Source organism: Phodopus roborovskii, unplaced genomic scaffold (assembly GCF_943737965.1).
Source record: "Phodopus roborovskii unplaced genomic scaffold, PHOROB, whole genome shotgun sequence".
NCBI classification, from domain to species: domain Eukaryota; kingdom Metazoa; phylum Chordata; class Mammalia; order Rodentia; family Cricetidae; genus Phodopus; species Phodopus roborovskii.
The window spans coordinates 29,319,876-29,338,493 of record NW_026126460.1 but is presented as its reverse complement, the minus strand read 5'-3'; the positions used below and the strand labels follow the sequence as shown (position 1 = coordinate 29,338,493).

Genomic DNA, 18,618 nt, shown 5'->3' with positions numbered 1-18,618 from the left:
ATGGGTGATAAGGCAATGTGGCTGAATTGCAACAAGACTGGGGATGTAGACTGACTGCCTGGCATTTGCTGTGCACTGATAGCTACCCCCCCACTAGTACCCCTCCATGTTACTTCCCTTCATATACACATAAAAGAAAAAAGAAAGAAGAAATTGTTAAGACTCACTGATGGTAGCCAGGTGGTGGTACTCACCTTTAATCCCAGCACTTGGGAGGCAGAGGCAGGTGGATCTCTGTGAGTTCGAGACCAGCCCAATCTATAAGAGCTAGTTTCAGGACAGCCTCCAAAGCCACAGAGAAACCCTGTCTCAAAAGAAACAAAAAACAAAAACAAAAAACAAAACAAACAAACAAATAAAAACAAAAAACCCACTGATGGATAGTGATTAGTGACTTATAATAAAGCAATAAAGCAAGATTAAGATAATGAAAGAACTAGAACAATACTATTGCCGGAACCTAGGGTTCATCAGTTAATGATTTTTCAGAAAACTGAGAGACAGGAATTAGTGGAAGAAAATGGATTGATTTATAACATTGGCCAGAACTCCCTAGTTTTCTGGGAGAGAAATTTTAATCTGTTTCATTCTGCCAAGAGAAAAGTTAATATATGTATGTATGTGAAACAAAAGCCAGGAAATATTCATATATAGATTTAGTGGGGAGCTCAAGTTATGAGAACTGAAACCTAAGTCTTCTCTAGACTTGCCACAGGCTGCCAGAGTGGGATTTCGTGGACAAACTGTGCAGTATTTCATTATGATGTGTAATTGTGTCAGAAGAAACTATGCTTTGACACTCTCTCTGTTGAACTTTCTCACAGGATTCTTATGAAACTTGTAAGAACTTGGTTCCTGTACAGAATGTGGTATGCAATGTCCTTGATCACTTGGAGAAGTTATTTGGCTGGTCATTTCTATGTACACTGTTCAACAGAACAAACCTGAATGCATATCCTGGTTTAAGAGAGAGTCATAAAAGCTTGAAAACTGGTAATTCCTTCTCTCACCCCCATTCTGCAGTGAAATTTTATCTTTAAAATTTCCTTGCTTATCCTTTGTCTATCTCATACTTGTATACAATGTATCTATATCATATTGATCCCCGACAGGATTGAATATTCCACAACCCTCTCAACATGTCCCCTATGCTTTCACATTCTTTGTCTCCATCTTCTTTCTATTCCTTCTCCTCTTCATAACCTATATATGGGCAGCTCAATTAGTGCTGCCCATATATTCATAGTCAAACCCCCAAAGAGAAAAAATAACTCTCCCAGCAACCATGAGCTGCCAATAGTAACTCAGCTGTGGGTGGAGTCTCATGTGTCCATTCCCATCAGTGCTGAAGTGTCGAATGGCTTCTTCTTGTGCAGATCTTGTAGAGGTTAATCACAGCTGCTCTGTGCTCACTATTTTAGCATCATGCCGTGTCCAGAAGACCATAGCCTGCAGCACTCCTCGCCATCCTCCAGTTCTTACATTCTTTCCACCCCTCTTCTTCAATGTTCCCAAGCCTTAGGGTGAGGGATTGAGATAAATGTCCCACTTAGATAGGACAACTCTGTTTTCATTCATTCAGTCAGGATAGTTAAATTGCTTTCAGTGTCCCATCACCTGAACAGGGCAGTGTGCTCTGTCTCATCTTCTGGGCAGCCCCCCCCCCCAGGGCTTGGAATTTCTTTCAGGGCAGCTGTCTTCACCCTTGATTTAGCTCTCAGAGCCCTTTCTCAGTGCTTGGGCCTGGGCTGCCCCTAGGAATTCCTTTGCTCTCTGCTCATTCTTTTTCTTCCAAGGAAGCTCAGACTCTCCTCTTTGCTAGCCCCATCTCTGAAGCTCCTGAGTCTTTCTGTGACCTTATTCACCCTGCTCCAGAGGGAACACCCATCCTTCCCTGAGGTCTGTATAGTCCATGGGAACACTCCTTCCATTGAACTGAAGTAAGCTTTCACTAAACTTAATTAAGAAATCAATTACTTTTTATGATTTTTCCTTATGCCATCATTCTTAGAACCCAAGGGAGGAGCTGAGAGATGACTCAGCAATTAAAAGCATCTACTATTCTGTTTTTTGTTTGTTTGTTTGTTTTGTTTTGTTTTGTTTTTTTGAGACAGGGTTTCTCTATGTAACAGTCCTGGCTGTCCTGGAGCTCATTTTGTAGACCATGTTGGCCTTGAACTCACTGAGATCCACCCATTTCTGCCTCCTAAGTGGTGGGATTAAAGGTATGTGCCTCCCATCCAGTTAAGAGCATCTGCTATTCTTGAAGAGGATCCTAAATTTGGTTTCCAACACTCATACTGGGTAGCTCATAACTACCTGTAACTCTAGCTTCAGGGGATACAACACCCTCTTCTGGCCTCCACAGGCACCTACACTAATGAGCACACGCTGTCAAGAATATACACAGACATATACATAACTAAAACAAAATAAATCTTAAAACAAAACCTCAATAGGCTCATTGTCTAGAACAGCGGTTCTCAACCTTCCTAATGCTGTGATCCTTTAATGCAGTTCCTCATGTTGTGGTGACCCCAACCATAAAATTATTTCATTTCTACTTCATAACTGTAATTTTGCTATTGTCATGAATAGTAATATAAACATCTGTGTTTTCCAATGGTCTTAGGCGACTCCTGTGAAAGAATCATTCAACCCTTGAGGGGATCTCGACCCACAGGTTGAGAACCACTGTTCTATAGGATTTTTGGGGTTGCCTTGTAGGAAGGGACAAACAATATCCAATCATAAGTCATGGAGAACCAGAGTGACCAAGAGCTGGAGGTTCCCACTGACATACAATAACTCAGAGATGTTTCATCTGTGTGATTGTTCCCACTCAACTCCACTGTCCAAGTGGTTAAGGGGATTTGTCACTTGCCTACAGGGACTAATGATTTTCTCTCTCTGCCCAAATATAGAGGACATAGAGGACAGATATTTATCCCAGAGAAACTTGCCAGTATGTAGTCATGCTATAAGCAAGGTACTTAGAACTGGGCAAAATGTTGGTTAACATGAAAATGAGCTCCTGGGGAGGGGATGGGGTAGGAAGATGGGTAGTGTTCTACAGAGAACTCTGAAGGAATAGAAAAGGTAGATGAGTGCTACGATGAAGAAGAAGAAGGAGAAGGAGAAGGAGAAGGAGAAGGAGAAGGAGAAGAAGAAGAAGAAGAAGAAGAAGAAGAAGAAGAAGAAGAAGAAGAAGAAGAAGAAGAAGAATCAGCAGCAGCAGCAGCTTGGTGGTGGTGACATGGCTTTAATCCCAGAACTCAGGAAGCAGAGGCAGGCAGATCTCTGTGAGCTCAAGGCCAGCTTGATCTACAGAGGACATCCAGGGCTATACAAAGAAGTCCTGTCTTGAAGCTGCAACCCCCATAAAAAACTTATTTTATTTCATGTATATGAGTGGTTTTACTTGCATGCCTGTCTGTGCATGGTGTGTGTGCCTGGTGCCCACAGAGGTCAGAAGAAGGGATCAGATCCCCAGTAACTGGAGTTACAGATAGTTGTGAGCCATCATGTGGGTTCTGGGAGCTGAACCTGGGCCATTTTAAGCTCTGAGCTATCACTCAGAGCAACTCTGTGTCAAGTTAAAAATGACCTTACTCTGATATCATGAAGGTGGGCTGAGAGACAAGTTCTGCTCAGGAACAGCAAGTGTATTTGATGTTACTAGGTATCTGACTAGGCACCTGAGTGTGGATTCTAAGAGTTCTTTGGTGGAGAGTGGTGAGGGGCTCAGAACTGTGGGTCTACAATGAACAGCATTCAAGAAGAGACATTTGGTGGCAGTGAAAGTGATCAATAAATATGAATCTGAGACTATTGTTCAAGAATAGGGAAATAGAGACATAGAGACATTGAGAAGATGTAGTAGAAATACAAGAACAGTACAGGGTTACTTGGAGAGTCAGACCCCTGTGTCTGCCTCAGACTGTATGCATGCATGCATGTATGTATTTTGTTCCTCTAGAGAACTTTGACTGATACACTAAGAGAACTTAATAAGATAGTTTTGCTTTCCCTGGATTTGAATGAGTGAGTTTATTAAGTATATAGTAAGCCAAAGTAAAAGAATAAATAGCAAGTAATACACAGACAGACAGATTGGCTAGATAAACAGCAAAGCATCACCTAACTGGGTGCTCAAACGGCCAGCAGACACAGACTGAAGAAGCTCTGTTGAGAGCCAATTGGAGTTCCTCTAGAGAGAGTCTAGGGCAGGCAGGTTTCCTTCAGGCGAGGCTTCCCAGCAAAAGAACAGAGAGTAATAGTGTAGGATATGACATTTCAGGAATAATTTGTTGGATTATGAAAAAACCCTGCTTAACCATCAATAGAGTCAGGGAATGCTCAAGAAAAACTTTGCCTGGTAGACCCAAGTTTTGTTTTGTTTTGAGACAAGGTCTTTCTAAATAGCCCTGGCTGTCCTGGAACTCACTCTGTAGAACAGGCTGACCTTGAACTCACATAGATCTGCCTGCCTCTCCCTCCCAAGTGCTGGGATTAAAGGCATGTGCTACCACATCTGGCTTTTACCTGAGATTAACTTTTGGGGTTCCTTTTGAAGACAAAGTATATGTTCCCCATTGTTTTATTTTCTAGTCTCTCTTATTTGTTTTTTTTTTTTAAATTTAGATGCTTCCTGAAAAATAAGGTTTAGTCCTGAACAAGTGAACCCAGTTAGTAACTTTATGAGATTTAACAGTCTCCTTTTAAAACTGCTTACACTTGGCTATCTGAATGGCAGTTCTTTGATTATACTTTGCTTTTGGGTGTCTGAGACCATGTACGTGACTCCCTTAGCTTTCCTCTGTCAGCCATGTCTCTGCAGGAATGGGTCAGGGCCCTGCTTCCTCTGGAAGCATAGGAAATATGTCTCTCTCAATTGTTTCTCCTCCCTGTGGAATGCACATGGATCAGAATCCAATTGCCAGAGACTCCATGACCTGTCTGATCAAGAGGCCAGGCGACTTAGCAAGACATGTCCATGAGGCACGGGCTGGCCTTGGAGTTTAAGGGTTAAAAATGGCTTTCGTTTGCACCTCTTATCTTCACAGAAGGACAGACAGCCTTCCCAGTTTCATGATTCTAAATCATCTATAACATTAGAAGAAGTTTAGACAAACAAACAAATAAAAACAAAACATTCCTTGGTTAGGGTTTCGACTGCTGTGATAAACACCTTGAGCAAAATCGACTTGGGAGGAAAGGCTTTATTTCAGTTTATAGCTTGGAGTCTGTCATTCAAGAAAACCAGGGCAGGAACTCGAGGCAGGAACCTGGAAGCTGGAATTGATGTAGCTCCAGGGAGGGATGCTGATATTGGCTTGCTTCCACAACTTGCTCAGCCTGCTTTCTTACACACCCAGGGTCATCAGCCCAGGGGTGGTGCCACCCACATTGTCCATCCACCTGCAGGCCATGCTGGCTCTGGCACTCTCTCTGCCGATGCTCTGTCTTTCTAATAACTCTGGCTTGTGTCAAGTTGACATAAAACTAGCCACCACAAAGCAGTTTTTAAACTAAGTCCTGATTTTGCTAAGACTCACTTTTCAAAGTGATTAAAAAGTCTAACAAAATTGGAAAAACACAAGCAACCACCTTGATTTGACACACATTTTTGCTGTTTAAAACAGTTATTATAAAGGTTGCTATCAGTAGATCAATATCTTCAGGGATTCTTAACAACCTTCAAAACAAGAGTTGGATTACATACAAGGTATGATGTAGCAAACTGAGGTTTTGTGTCTGTGCATGTTGTTTGATTACCAAACCTTTTGTTGTTGTTAACAAATCTCAGATTAAGTTTTTTACCACTCAGGTGAGATACATACATATCCTTGTATATATGTTTATTCATCAAGGCTCCGTGTAAGTTAACATTATTATTATGAATTGGATGGTACAGCTTAGGGAGGGAATCATCCTCATGATAATTCACGGGTAAAAATGCCCAGTAGAATGGGGTGTTTCCATTAATAAACATATTATGTTACAGTCAGTGGGGATTTCCCCCAAATCCAATTCAACCATGCCAGATATTAGAGAGAGAGAGCAATAGCAAACATATAAAGGCATAGCAGAAGCAAAAGATGTTCAAGGGTCTGTGGTCTCGGGGGGCCTTGGCTACTCAAGAATTATCCACCAGGGGGTTGCCTCCTAGTAGACCATCACCCTGAACCTCAATGCCATCAGCTACCCCCTTGACACAGCCACTGGCAATAGACTTACAGGTAAGTTTCATCAGGCTAAAATCAGGCCCTAGGAAAAATGTTTTAACCCAAAGATGTAACCTTTCCTGTGACACCAAGGTATAAATCTGTTCCAAGCTGTTTTACAGGCATCGGCAGGTTCCTGGGAAAAGAGTTCTGCTACTGTATCAAGAAATCAGTCTCTAGAGCCCCTCTTTGATCCCACCTCTCTTCAAGCCTGTATTTTACAGGTCCACTCTTCCTGCCAGACTTGTGCCAAGGCCAACACATAGGGGTGGGGGTTTCCAGATGCACCAGTCCCTGCCCCATCTCTGAGGACACCAACAACCTGGCAAGTACCGGCAGGTTGTCTTCACCTCACATGCCTGCTTATAAAAAGCTCTGTTATCTCTTAATTCTTATCCACACCTTTACAGAATGGATGTAGAGACTCCCCACCTCCCGGAACAGCAGATGTGATGACTCAGGTTCTCCTAGATCACATCATCCCCTGATTTGACATGGCATCCCCCCAAGCTCCTGGAACACCAGTGCTGATACCACCTCTCCAGGCTCAGGCGGGTACCTATCCAGGATAGATGTCTGTCCAGCAACTGGGACCCTCCCCGCTCAGGTTTTCCAAATTGTCCCAATGAAGGGCCTGCCTGCCCTTCTGCCTTGCTCAATTGTCTTTGTCAGTACAACTAGGGCACATCTCCACTCTCCCCATGGCTAGTCCCGTTCATAGGACTGGCAATAACAACCTATTTTTTCTCTTAGCAACCAGCCTTCTCCACTTCCTCAAGAAACATATGCCGGAGACCTCCAGGGTGGCAGTTAGCTGAATGCTTCTTTACCCAGCCCTCCCACTGAGCATTAGCCCACTGACTCCTGACTCCCCATTCCCACATCATCCTATGCCAACTGGAAGTAGCCATACTTTAGCCTGCACTCATCTAACCCAAGAAGAACGGAATGTTGCATTGGAAGCTCTGCCTCAGCCCCCTCCTCCCTCTCCAAACCCTGCCCCTCAGAAAGCCTGCCAAGCAATGACTCCTCCCCCAGAGCTGCTCAAGACCGGGCCAATAGGGAATTTAAACTCCAAACCATAGACCTGCCAAGTCTCCTCCTCCCCCCTCTGCCTCACTTCTGGGGGTTTGAGAGTCACTGGAGAGCGCTTTGCTCATCAAACCTGGACTTTTTAATTCGGCTTGATCTGCCTTAATTGGCAGAGAAACCTACTACTGGGAATACAGAAATGTTTATGTAGCTACAATGTTACATCTTGTCTGCTTCTGCGGACACACATCCTGCTAGGTCCCTGAGAGCAGGCCAGTGTAAATGCCTGAATGCTCACACTGAAAGTACCTGGAGTGCTCAACTTCTGACATGCTCACTCTGTAAACTGCAGCTTTAGACATGGAAGACATTTGTTCCTTTGTTGTGGCAGTCCGAGCAGAGGCCCGGTGTCTGCAGGGTGAATTGTCACTCCATCCATTGTGTGGTCACCACTTTTAAAGAGAAATAGCACCTTGTAGAGATTGTTGGTCCCACGCTGTTGTGTTCTGCACAGCCCTGAGAATCAGTGATGATGGCCACGCTTTCAGTTTTGAGTGAGTGAGTATATTACGTATGTAACAAGCCAAAGCAAAGGAGTAAATATAAAAACTACAAAACATTGTTAATCGTGTGGGGAAGTTGTGTAGAGATGGAGGTAGGGGGTGGTGGAGCTCCCAGTGGAATCAGGGCAGAGCAGTTAGCATCTTGGAGAGGCTTCCAGGTTGAAGAATAAACAGGATAAACAAGTACAGTATCTGTTAGAAATGGTTCATCATCTAGCTGTTCCAAAAGACAGTGTTTCCACTCTTGGCCTGTTTTGCTGGTTTCTCTATCCAGCCACTGGGTTGGAGGAGCCAAGCCATCCTTAGAAAAGATGCTTTGGAGGACATTTGGAGACAAACATACTTGGGTTTAAAATGGGGGGAGGGGTACAATCCTGCTTCCAGAGTCATGTTCTCAGTGGGTTCCCTCAGCACCTGACGTTCACTACTGTGATGTGCATAGCAAGTGTTAAGTTTTACTTAGGAGGCTAACTGAACAGGAAGGGCAATACAGAAGGTGAGAAGCAGAAGTGTGGCAGGCTGTTTACACAGAAGGTTAGAGTGGATAGTGGGCTCTCTGAGCATTGCTGGAGGGATGGGTAGTGGAGAGAACAGAAGGACTATGTTAATAAAACAATGTGGTTACAAGGTTGAAGTTATTTGCTTGTATCTTCAATTGAAAAAATCCTCTTGAAAGTCTTCTCAAACAGCCCTCCTACTGTGACTCCAAGATTGTTGAACTTGTGGTTCTGAAAAGGAAGTAGGAAATCAGCTGTTAATGGGCTCGAACCTCTCTCCTCAAGGTGACACAAAGACCCTAAGACCCGAGGTGGTGAATGATACCAAGGAAACAGCATCTTCTAGTACAAGAGAGTTCATACACATGGGAACTCACAGAGACTGTGACAGGATGCTGAAGACCTGCAGAGGTTCAAACCAGACAAAATCCCAACCCTGAGAAGAAGTAAGCACAAAGTTATACCCTAATCAAAAAGCCATTCTCAGTTGGTACCCGATGGGAAAGTGAAAATCGGTTTTCTCCATCAGAGTGTCGATGGCTATATCAACCTTTCAAGACAGGCCCCACGCTGAGGAGTAGCTGGTCCACAATAAAGCAGAGATCCACCTGCTTCTGTCTTTGTCATTTTGTTATTTGAAAGTGTGTGTACTCGTGTGTGGGTGTGTACATGTGGGTGCAGGTGCCTGAGGGATTAAGAAGAGGGTGCTGAATTCCCTGCAGGTGGAGTTGCAGGTGACCTCCCTGATGTGGGTGCTGGGGGCCTCCTTCCAAGAGCAGCAGTGAGTACTCCTAATCTTCCAGCCATCCCTCCAGCCCTGTCACAAGAACTTTTTGTCCCAGCACTAGGACATTTAGTCACTAAGAAACTTGGGGTTTTGCAATGTGAGAAATCTGATTTTCTCACTTTATAGATGAGAAATGCTGGCTGCCTTTAAAATACCCTTCTGTCCTCTGCAAGGGCGAGCATCTCTGCGGTGGGTTGCTCTCCCTGGGTGAAAGTCAGCTGTCCAGAAGTGAGCTTCCAGCGGGTCTAAGTGAGTCACTGCTGCTTGTCCGTTCTGTATCATGGGGCTTTCGGGTCCTCCCTCAGATTTGACTTTCCCCACGATCAGGACAATTATAACATCTACCTGACATGAGGAAAAGTGACTCAACTCGGGGAAAAAAGAAAGAGAGGCTCTTACTTGATAAAATATGCTGTGATTCTGAAAGATGAGGCGCATGTCCTCCACAAAACGTTGTACAGAATGGTATGCCTTCTTTTCCAGCCTGTACTTGATTTTGTTTAGCCACATGTTCTTGAGGCCTGGAAAGTCCGCTTTATTCTGTTGTGGAAAGCAGGGGTGGGTGGGGGGGTGGGGGGTTAGGGTGTGTGTCGGGGGTGGCTGCCAGCATAGTCCTGAGTCCTTCCACATACTCCCATGGTTGTAGATTCTGAATGTTGTATCTCCACCCCCTCTAACTCATCCTAACCCCTGGTATACTGGAACTCAGAAGTAAAGGTTTTGCAATTAGTTTATGAAGGTGCAGACCCCCCACCCCCGGGATGGGGAGGCTTGTGTGTGGAATTAGTGCCCTTATTAAGACTCTGGGAAGCTCTCTCCATCTCTTTTCACCATATGAGAGAGCAGCCATCAGTGAGCCACCTGCCTCTCAGAAGACTTTTAGTCAGTTGTCATGGTACAAACCTTTAACCCCAGCATTGGGGAGGCAGAGGCAAATGAGTCTCAGTGAGTTTAAGGACAGCTTGGTCTACAGAATGAGTTCTGGGCCAGACAGAGAAACAGTGAGACCCTGCCTCAAATATGAAGTAGAAGACCCTCATTAGAACCCAGTCTTTATCTGCACCTTGGCCTAAGACCACCAGTTTCCAGAACCATAAGAAAAAAATTTATATTGTGTATACTGTCCCCAGTCTATGGTCATTTGCTATGTATGGTTACCTGCACAAAGATACCCATCAACAAAGCAACGAGAAAGATGACATGCATGGGAATAAGATCACAAGATTTCAGTTCTGTTGTTGCTACTCACTTGCTTTGGTTTGTGGATAAAAAACCTACTTTTTGAATGGCAGTACATAGTCAAGAGAAGCAGCTCACATTTCTGCAAAAGATGAAAGGCAATGGAAGGTAGCTTAGGGAGAAAAGGCCTGCCTAAATCCCAGGAGTCAATGAATGACTCCCAGACCTTTGACCTCTTTGAGACAAATATGATATGTGACTACTCTCTGAAGCATGAATTTTAGCATTGGGTCACGTGATCAAAACACATCAAGATTTACCTTGGGGCTCTGTTCCTTACCGTCTGCCAACCAAAAAGAGGGGCCTCCAACTTCACATTGACTCACCAGCTGCTTCTCAGGCAACATCCTCCACCTCAGGACCTCAGATTCCTTAAGACGTGCTTGATTTTCTTGGCATCTTAACTGATCCTTTGTCTTGCAGAAGACACAACTCCACAGGCCTCTGAGAGGTCAGGCATAAAGTGAGCAAGGACAGAGTCTGTGAACCAGACACCATCCCTGTGGCTGATAAAGACCTCTGCTCAGGCAAGTGGTTTCCACCTAGCATTCAACGTCAGTCTTGGAGGACACTGTACTGGAGCTCCATGTGGGCTCGCTATGCAAAGATAACCCCTTCAAGAGTGAATGTGCTGAATGAGTTGGTACCCAAGGATATGATAGATTTCTATTGACCTCAAAACCTGAAGTTTCCATTTGAGTATTGGGAACTTGACAGCAAGACATGTTTGGTTGTAACAGTGAATTTAGTGCCTTAAGGGGTCTTGAACCTTGATGAGCCAACCAGACAAGAGTTATAATCAGGAAACCAGAAAGCATCTCTTGCTTCTTAGCCCTGTTGAATAAGTATAGCAAAAGCTACAGGCTTTTTTTTTTTTTATCTGACATTGCCAGGTCTACAGCCAGAATCTGTGTGATGGAACTTATTGGAAAGGAAATGTACTGATGGTGTCAGATATTTTTCACTTTACCCCACATGCTGGCTATTTGTATGTCAACTTGAGTCCATGGGGAAAATGCCCCAACCAGATTGGCCTGGGGGGGGGAGTCTATGGTGCATTTTCTTGGTTGATGATTGGTGCTCACTATGATCTAGCTCACTATGGGCTGTGCCACCCATGGGCAGGTGGTCCTCGGTGCTGTAAGAAAGCAGGCTGAAGAAGCCATGGGAAACAAGCCAGCAAGCAGCACTCCTCCATGGCCTCTGCATCGGTTCCTGCCTCCAGGTTCTTGCCCTGACTTTCCTGGATGATGGCTTACAAACTGTTAGATAAAGTAAAGCCTTTCCTTCCCAAATTGCTTTTGGTGGTGGTGTTTTATTACAGCAATAAAAATCTTTACTAAGACACCCCAAGCTGCAATCATTTCAACAATCCATCTTAACAGTACCGGCCTCTCCTTGTCCATTCCCATTCAGTGGTTTTTTGTTTGTTTGTTTGTTTTTTTTGAGATGCTCCTGGTGGGTGTTATGAAAAGCTCGTGGAGGACCTTGGTGGATTCCACGGCAGGCAAGGGTGACTGAGGGGGGAGGGACAAGCATGCCAGGCAGACAGAGCATAATTGAGAAGTTTTATTAGGAAGTGAAGGGTGGGGGAGGAAAGAGGCTGAGACACAGAGACAGAGAGAGGAGGGAAGAGAAGAGGGAGGCAGGAAAAGTCCTGCCTGCCCCACGGGAACAGCAGGAAGGAGAGGAGCGGGGAAGAGAGGAGCAGGGTGTTAGGAGCTGCCTGTGGGGTGGGCAGAGTGAGAGAGCTGAGTCATTTTGTGCCTGGTATCTTGTCTAACTGGTCAGAAGAAGAGGTTCCCAATAAATCACTGAGATGGTGCCCCAGAGCAGTGGGTGGGCTTACGACTCCTCCTGTCACCAGAGGGCAGTGTTCTCTTAGAGGATTGCTAATAGAGAGCAGTCCCCAGGTCACAGTAGTTCTGTCCACACCATTCCCAGAAGCCATGCAATCCCTTGTCAACCTCTCGGAGTATCCCATACTATCTCTGCCCAGAGACACAGATAAAGCAAAGGAGTGCTCTGCTGGGGGTTGGGCTAGGGTGCTGACACACAGTTCTCATGATGTGCTCAGCAACCCAGAATCTCTAGTTTGATAGAACGCTGAAGGCTTGACACAGCCCAGCTTTATCAATTTTGCAGTTCCATAGCGGGAAGAGGAATGCATGATTAAAACCAACAACCACTATATGGTGTCATCACCCCAATGGAGCACAGAGGTGAGGCAGAGTGTAGAGTGGCCCACTTCTCTGGGTTTGGAGGCTGTCCTGGAACTCTTGTATGTAGACCAGCCTGGTCTCTGAACTCAGAGAGAGATCCACCTGCCTCTGCCTCCCGAGTGCTGGGATCACACAGTGGTGTGTGCCACCACTGCCAGGCCTCCATTAATCTTTATATTAATTTTTTTCCATTAATCTTCTGCTATGAGTGCTAGAAAACAGCTCTTGATACTTTTGGATCTTGAAACTAAGGGTCTCAAGACACATCCAACTGGAAACTGCAACCCAGCAGGATGTGGTGTGTGTGTGTGTGTGTGTGTGTGTGTGTGTGTGTGTGTGCACTAGGAAGGAAGTGTGCACTAGGAAGAAGGGTTGGGTGGGGGCAGGGCTGTCTTACTAACCTCTTGACTTCCACAGGTGGGATGTGACATCTCTTATGATAGAATTTTCTACAAATAGTACAATGGTACAACCTCCGTCGTTGGCCGCACACTGTACACTGTTTTGAATTTTCCAGCTACAAGAAGAAATGTTCCAGAAATCACCAAGAGCAGTGTGACCCCAGAATGCTAGAACACGTGGCCTTTGCCTAAGCCAAGGTGGCCCCAGAAATCTCCTTACTCCAAAGTCTATTTCAAATATTTATTTATTTTATGTGTGTCCCTGAGTGTATGCATATACACGCACCATCTTTGTGTAGGTGTCTGCAGAGGCCAGAGGTGGGAATCATATACCCTGGCCTTGGATTTGCAGGTGGCTATAAGCTGCCACGCGGGTGCTAGGAACCAAACCTGGGTCCTCTGGGAGAGCAACCAGTGCTCCTAACTATTTTATATCTCTCCAGTCCCTCTCCTCAAAATATTGAAGACTATTATTGACCAGAGATTTTAGAAAAAGGCATTCTGATATGAAATAAAGTTCAGGGAATTGCTAGGACATGTCATACTAGAAAAATTTACAATGTGAAAGTAGCAATTCTGACGTGGAAATAACACAAACACCATCACAATAGCAACAGTAACAAAAAAGACAATTAAAGATAACATGACAAGTTTTGTTGTTGTTGTTTTTGTTTTTTTGAGGCAGTGTTTCTCTGTATTATTTTTTGGAGCCTGTCCTGGAATTCACTCTGTAGACCAGGCTGACCTCAAATTCACAGAGATCCGCCTGCCTCTGCCTCCTGAGTGCTGGGACTAAAGGTGTGCGCTACCAACGCGTGGCGTCCTGACAAGTTTATTATTCAGGAAAGCCTAACTCTAAAATATAATGTCTTATTCTGGCTTAATTAATTAATTACCTAGTTAATTTCATCATTTTTTTTTTTTTTTTTAAAGATGTGGCTCATGCAGCCAGGGCTAGCTTGAGTTCTGATTCTCCTGACTCTGTTTCCAAGGTGACATTTCTAATGTTCAAAGACTGTGGTCCCAAGAACTACCTAGGGTTGAAGAACTGGTTCTATTATTAGAATGCAGGTTCTGTCCTGTGCCTTCAACTCATTTCATTTGCCACAATATTCACAGTTCCTCCCATGACCACTCTTCCTCTAGTCTTTCAGGTCTGTATTCTGGTTTTGTTTTGAGCCTCCAGCATTCACTCTCTGCTTCTCTAGGGAGATCTTTACTGTTCTGTAACCCTGTACCTGCTCCTCTTTAACAATGATCCTCTAACTTCCAATCATGTGAAGCCTGGATGTGAACCCAGACTCTGCTCTCTTCTCATCTCCAATACCCAAGCCCTACACCAGTCATGCTCATCCTAAGTTTTAAGCCTCGCCTCATGCTTGTGCTTGTGTAGGGCCTATGTCAGGGCATAGAATTCTTTACTTATGACAATATCAGCAAAGGAAAACATCTAACAAGGTAGAGCTGAAGTGAATAAAACTATAATTTGTAGTTTCTTCACCCAGACACTTACTAGGACACAAGAATTACACACAAAGTTCAAATTCTAGGCTGCAAACATGAATCTGGTTCATCGGATCTTTCTATAGGAACCTTGAATGGCCCATGAGGGACATGTTTGGAGGCATCTATCTCTAACAAGGAGCAGAGGCAGGAAACCTTGCAACAGTCCTTGCTTTTTATAATAGCAGGTGAGCCTATATTTGCTGAACACTATTTTTAGGCTGCTGGGTCAAGATTTCTGAGTCACTGCAATTGACTCCTGAGAAAGAGCAGTACACTGGCAAATCTACACAGTGTTCCATTGTCTAGAAGCCTGGAAGCTTGAGGTTTATCTTTTTTGTGTGTGTGCATGGAATCTAGGCCTAGGCAATCACTGTACCATTGAGGTACATCTCCATACACCTCCAGCCTCCTTTCAGTGGCCATCCCTCCACGGTGCTGGAGTTTGAACCCAGGGGACCTGGAGTGTGATAGACAAGCATTCTACCACTTCACCAATGAGCTATGCCCTTGCCCCTTTGGTTTTTCAGTTTTATTTTAATTTTATGTGTTTAATTTTATGTTTTTGCTTGCATGTGCATCTATATACCACTTGCAAGTCTAGGGGTGACAGAGGATAGAAGAAAAAGTCAGATTCCCTGGAATTTGAATTACAGATGGTTGCAAGCCACCATGAGGATGCTAGGTTGAATCCAGGTCCTTGGAAGGGCAACAAGTACTCTTAACTGCTGAGCCTTTCTCCAACCTCGCCCCCTCCCCTTTTAAAACAGAAAATTTGTTCTCTTATTTAGTAGTAATCATCAACATGTTATAAACTAAAATCACTCATGGAATTTAAAGGAAAAATTCCAGGCTTGAGAATGTAGTTCAATGGTAGAATGTTCACTCTAGCATGAGTGAGACTCTAGGTTTGACCCTTAACCCTGAGGGAGAAAAACAAACCAAGTATCTAGGCTCTCATCAACACCAGTTTCAATTACCGAGTCTGGCCTAGAGTCAAGCACTGGATGCTTAAACATTCTGGCGGGGGTTCATTCTAATGCAGTCATCAAGTGAGATCTCTGCATGTGAAGCAGTGGTCCATAGACCAGAAGCCTCAGCATCCGCCTCAGTCATCCAATGAGTTATCCAGACTCCAGAGATGAGAGTTGAATGTCTTGTCTCCAGCAAAGGAACAAGAGAAGCATGGCTGTATTAAATCTGGTGCCTTCAGAGGTCAGAAGAAGGCATTGGATGTCCTGGGACTGGAGTTAAGATGGATGTGAGCTACTCTGTTGATGCTGGGAATTAACCTGATTCTTTTGGAAGAGCAGCTAGTTCTCTTAACCATTGAGCCATCTTTCCAGGCCCTAGGTTTTTTTTTTTTTTAATTACACTTTATTTATGTGTGTGTATAGACATTCATGTGACACTCAGTGCAAAGGACATATGGTTGCTAGGGATTGAATTCAGTCATCAGGTTTGGCAGCAAGTACCTTTAATTCCTGAGTCATATCACCAGTCCATTGTTTTTACTATTTTTAAGGCTTGTTCCTGCCTCAATCTCAAACCTTTTAATGTTAAATGGAACACTGGCCTTTTATATTGTATAGTATTTTAAAATATCATTCACAACAATACCATATTACCAAATCATTTTTATCATAATCAGTCAAATTCCACAACTATACCATGACAGAGATGGACAATTAACAATTTGTAGATGATAGCTTCAGACATCAGGTCATGGAGTAGTTACCTTTCTCTTTGTTCGCTGTGGATTTGGTGTGTTTTTCTTCTGAAAGACAGAAGAGATCACTCATGTGATGGCTCCCAAGGTTTATTCCCATTTTTATCTCAAATATTTTGATGCTTAAACAGCCCTGGCCTCTTATACTATGCAAAATCACAAGCACTGTAGAACAAATTCAAAATTGGTTAAATCCAAATTAGTCAGTTTAAAAACCTATAAGGGTATGGTGATGGAAAACAAACAATTTGTAGACAATAGGCCCAGTCATCACAGCAGGAGGTCTTGGGATAATTACCTTTCCCTTCCTACTTGGTGGGCTTGGTAGTGCTCCCCTCTGAAAGACAGAGATAGAGATGTTAATAATGGAGTGGGTCTTTGCTTTTGTTTATGAGCAAGGTATTTCTAACTGCCTTCTAGATATATCTGTCTGAATGTACCATCGTTAAATACAAGGTGTCTTCATGGAAATTACCCCCATGTGCCCGGACACCCCTCACCCCCCCCATCCCCTCACCCCGGTAAGTCAAGGAAACATCTAGACCCTGTTCTTCTGCCCTGGTGATTTTCAGAGTGAGCTCAGGCAAGGGATGCCACTTGATGGCTCATAGCTTCCTGACACACTGACAGCTGGTTTCTCATGCTCTCCTTTCCCTGTGCAGAAAGTCCCTTTCTACACTTTATCAGAACTGTCCTCTATGATCCATCTCAGTGAAGACTGTTCCACGACAGTTTTTAATCTGAAACCCAGAAATAGCCATGCTACCCCTTAGCTGCAGAGTCGTTACCTGCAGTCATCTCCCCTCACAGTAGGACTACAGGTAGGGTATGAAGGGGCAGCCTTGCCCTCCCTGGCTAGGGGCTCACACCATACTCCTTATGGCTTTAGATGCAGCTCAGTTGATACTGGATGAGCAATTTTTTGCTTTTGTGTGTGTGTGTGTGTGTGTGTGTGTGTGTGTGTGTGTGAGAGAGAGAGAGAGAGAGAGAGAGAGAGAGAGAGAGAAAGACACAGGGAAAGGCCATCTGAGATGTGTGACAGAAAGATCAGTGTACCCTAAGTCAAAAGAAATGGTTCAGCTCCCAGGGAAACCTCCTGAGTGTCCCAATTCAGGGGTAATTATAAATGGAGAGCAAAGAACTTATTTCAAAATTGTTTTCCTGTTATTTGCTCTTGTTTTTTGAGTAGATGGAGTTGAGGAAGCTATCACTCTATAACCTAAGCTGTCCTGGAACTCACTACAGGGTCTGGACCAGCCTGGAGCTCTGAGCAGTCTCCCTATCTCAGTCTCACAGCGCTGGGATTAGAGGTTTGGCCACCACACTCAGCTATTCAAGAGCAAGTGTGTGAGACCGGGAGAAGTAGTGCAGAGCACTCTGTAACTCAGGCATCCATAGGGGCGCCTTATTTTCAGGCATGTAATCATCCATCATTTTCATCACTGACCTTCCAAGTTTAAATTATAGTTAAATTTAATTTAAATTATATCCATGCCAACAAATTTTATGTAATGAGTCAACAGTAAAGTTCAGTCCTTTCTCCTCCATCCAAAGGATGCAAGTTAGTGCATTTTAGAGGACTCAGCTGTAATGTAAACCAGCCAAGGGAACACCTGAGTGGCATGCTGGCAACCACCCATGCCATGGAACCTGGCTAAGAAGAGCCATGATGGTATTGTGGACACAGTCATTCTGCTAATAGCTGATACCAGTAAGTTATGACAGTTAAAGCTACTGGTCACACTGAAAAAGCTGCTAATCTGTTGTCTTACCCCAAAATAATGAAGCTGCCTGTCACATAGAAGCTTTTAATCCACTGTCTTACCCAGGGACCATGGAAGCCATCTGCCACCAGAATACCTCTATCAGTTCTTTCAGGGTCCATCCATAGGAACGTATGCTCTGCTTCCAGTTCTTGGATTGTTCACGCTTTCCTATGATTTCAAACTCCCTGAGAGCAAACCATTCCCCAGCCGCATTCCGTATGCTCTTAACATGGATGCCTATAAATGTAAAATGAGACTTTCTCCATCAATTTTGAAACTGCTGGGCCAGTTTTCCTCCACCCACTGCGTCCCACAGCAGCTTAAGAAATAACCACTCAGAGACTTAATATAAATTTATAATTGTTTGGCCATTGGCTTAGGCTTCTTACTGGCTAGCTCCCTCCTAATTATTAACCCATTGCTGTTAATCTGTGTATCTCCAGGCTGTGGCTTACCTAGATGATGTCCTGGTATCTTGCGTCCCATGGTGACTGTCCTTTGTCTTTCTTTCCCTGCCTTTGTTCAGAATTCCTGCCAAGCTAAATTCTGCCTGTCCATTGACTGAAATGGCTTTATTCATCAACCAATAAAAGCAACACATATGCAGCATACACAAGGACCTCCAGCATCATGTAAGAACAAGACAACCTGA

The 18,618-nt window shown here is 44.2% G+C and overlaps 1 protein-coding gene across 2 annotated transcripts in view; it reads right to left on the bottom strand.

Moving 5' to 3' along the window:
• Window positions 1–7,856: 7,856 nt before the first annotated feature.
• Window positions 7,857–18,618, bottom strand: part of LOC127226524 (nuclear autoantigen Sp-100) — a 49,059-nt gene continuing 38,297 nt past the window's right edge. For both annotated transcript variants that reach the window (XM_051190628.1, XM_051190629.1), the window contains 8 exons: window positions 18,061–18,203; window positions 16,499–16,537; window positions 16,210–16,248; window positions 12,969–13,084; window positions 10,672–10,789; window positions 10,356–10,427; window positions 9,506–9,646; window positions 7,857–8,550 (listed from right to left, as the gene is read on the bottom strand). In XM_051190628.1, coding sequence (XP_051046585.1) covers window positions 8,458–8,550; window positions 9,506–9,646; window positions 10,356–10,427; window positions 10,672–10,789; window positions 12,969–13,084; window positions 16,210–16,248; window positions 16,499–16,537; window positions 18,061–18,203 — 761 coding nt within the window. In that variant the 3' untranslated portion in view covers window positions 7,857–8,457. The remainder of the gene's footprint in view (window positions 8,551–9,505; window positions 9,647–10,355; window positions 10,428–10,671; window positions 10,790–12,968; window positions 13,085–16,209; window positions 16,249–16,498; window positions 16,538–18,060; window positions 18,204–18,618) is intronic.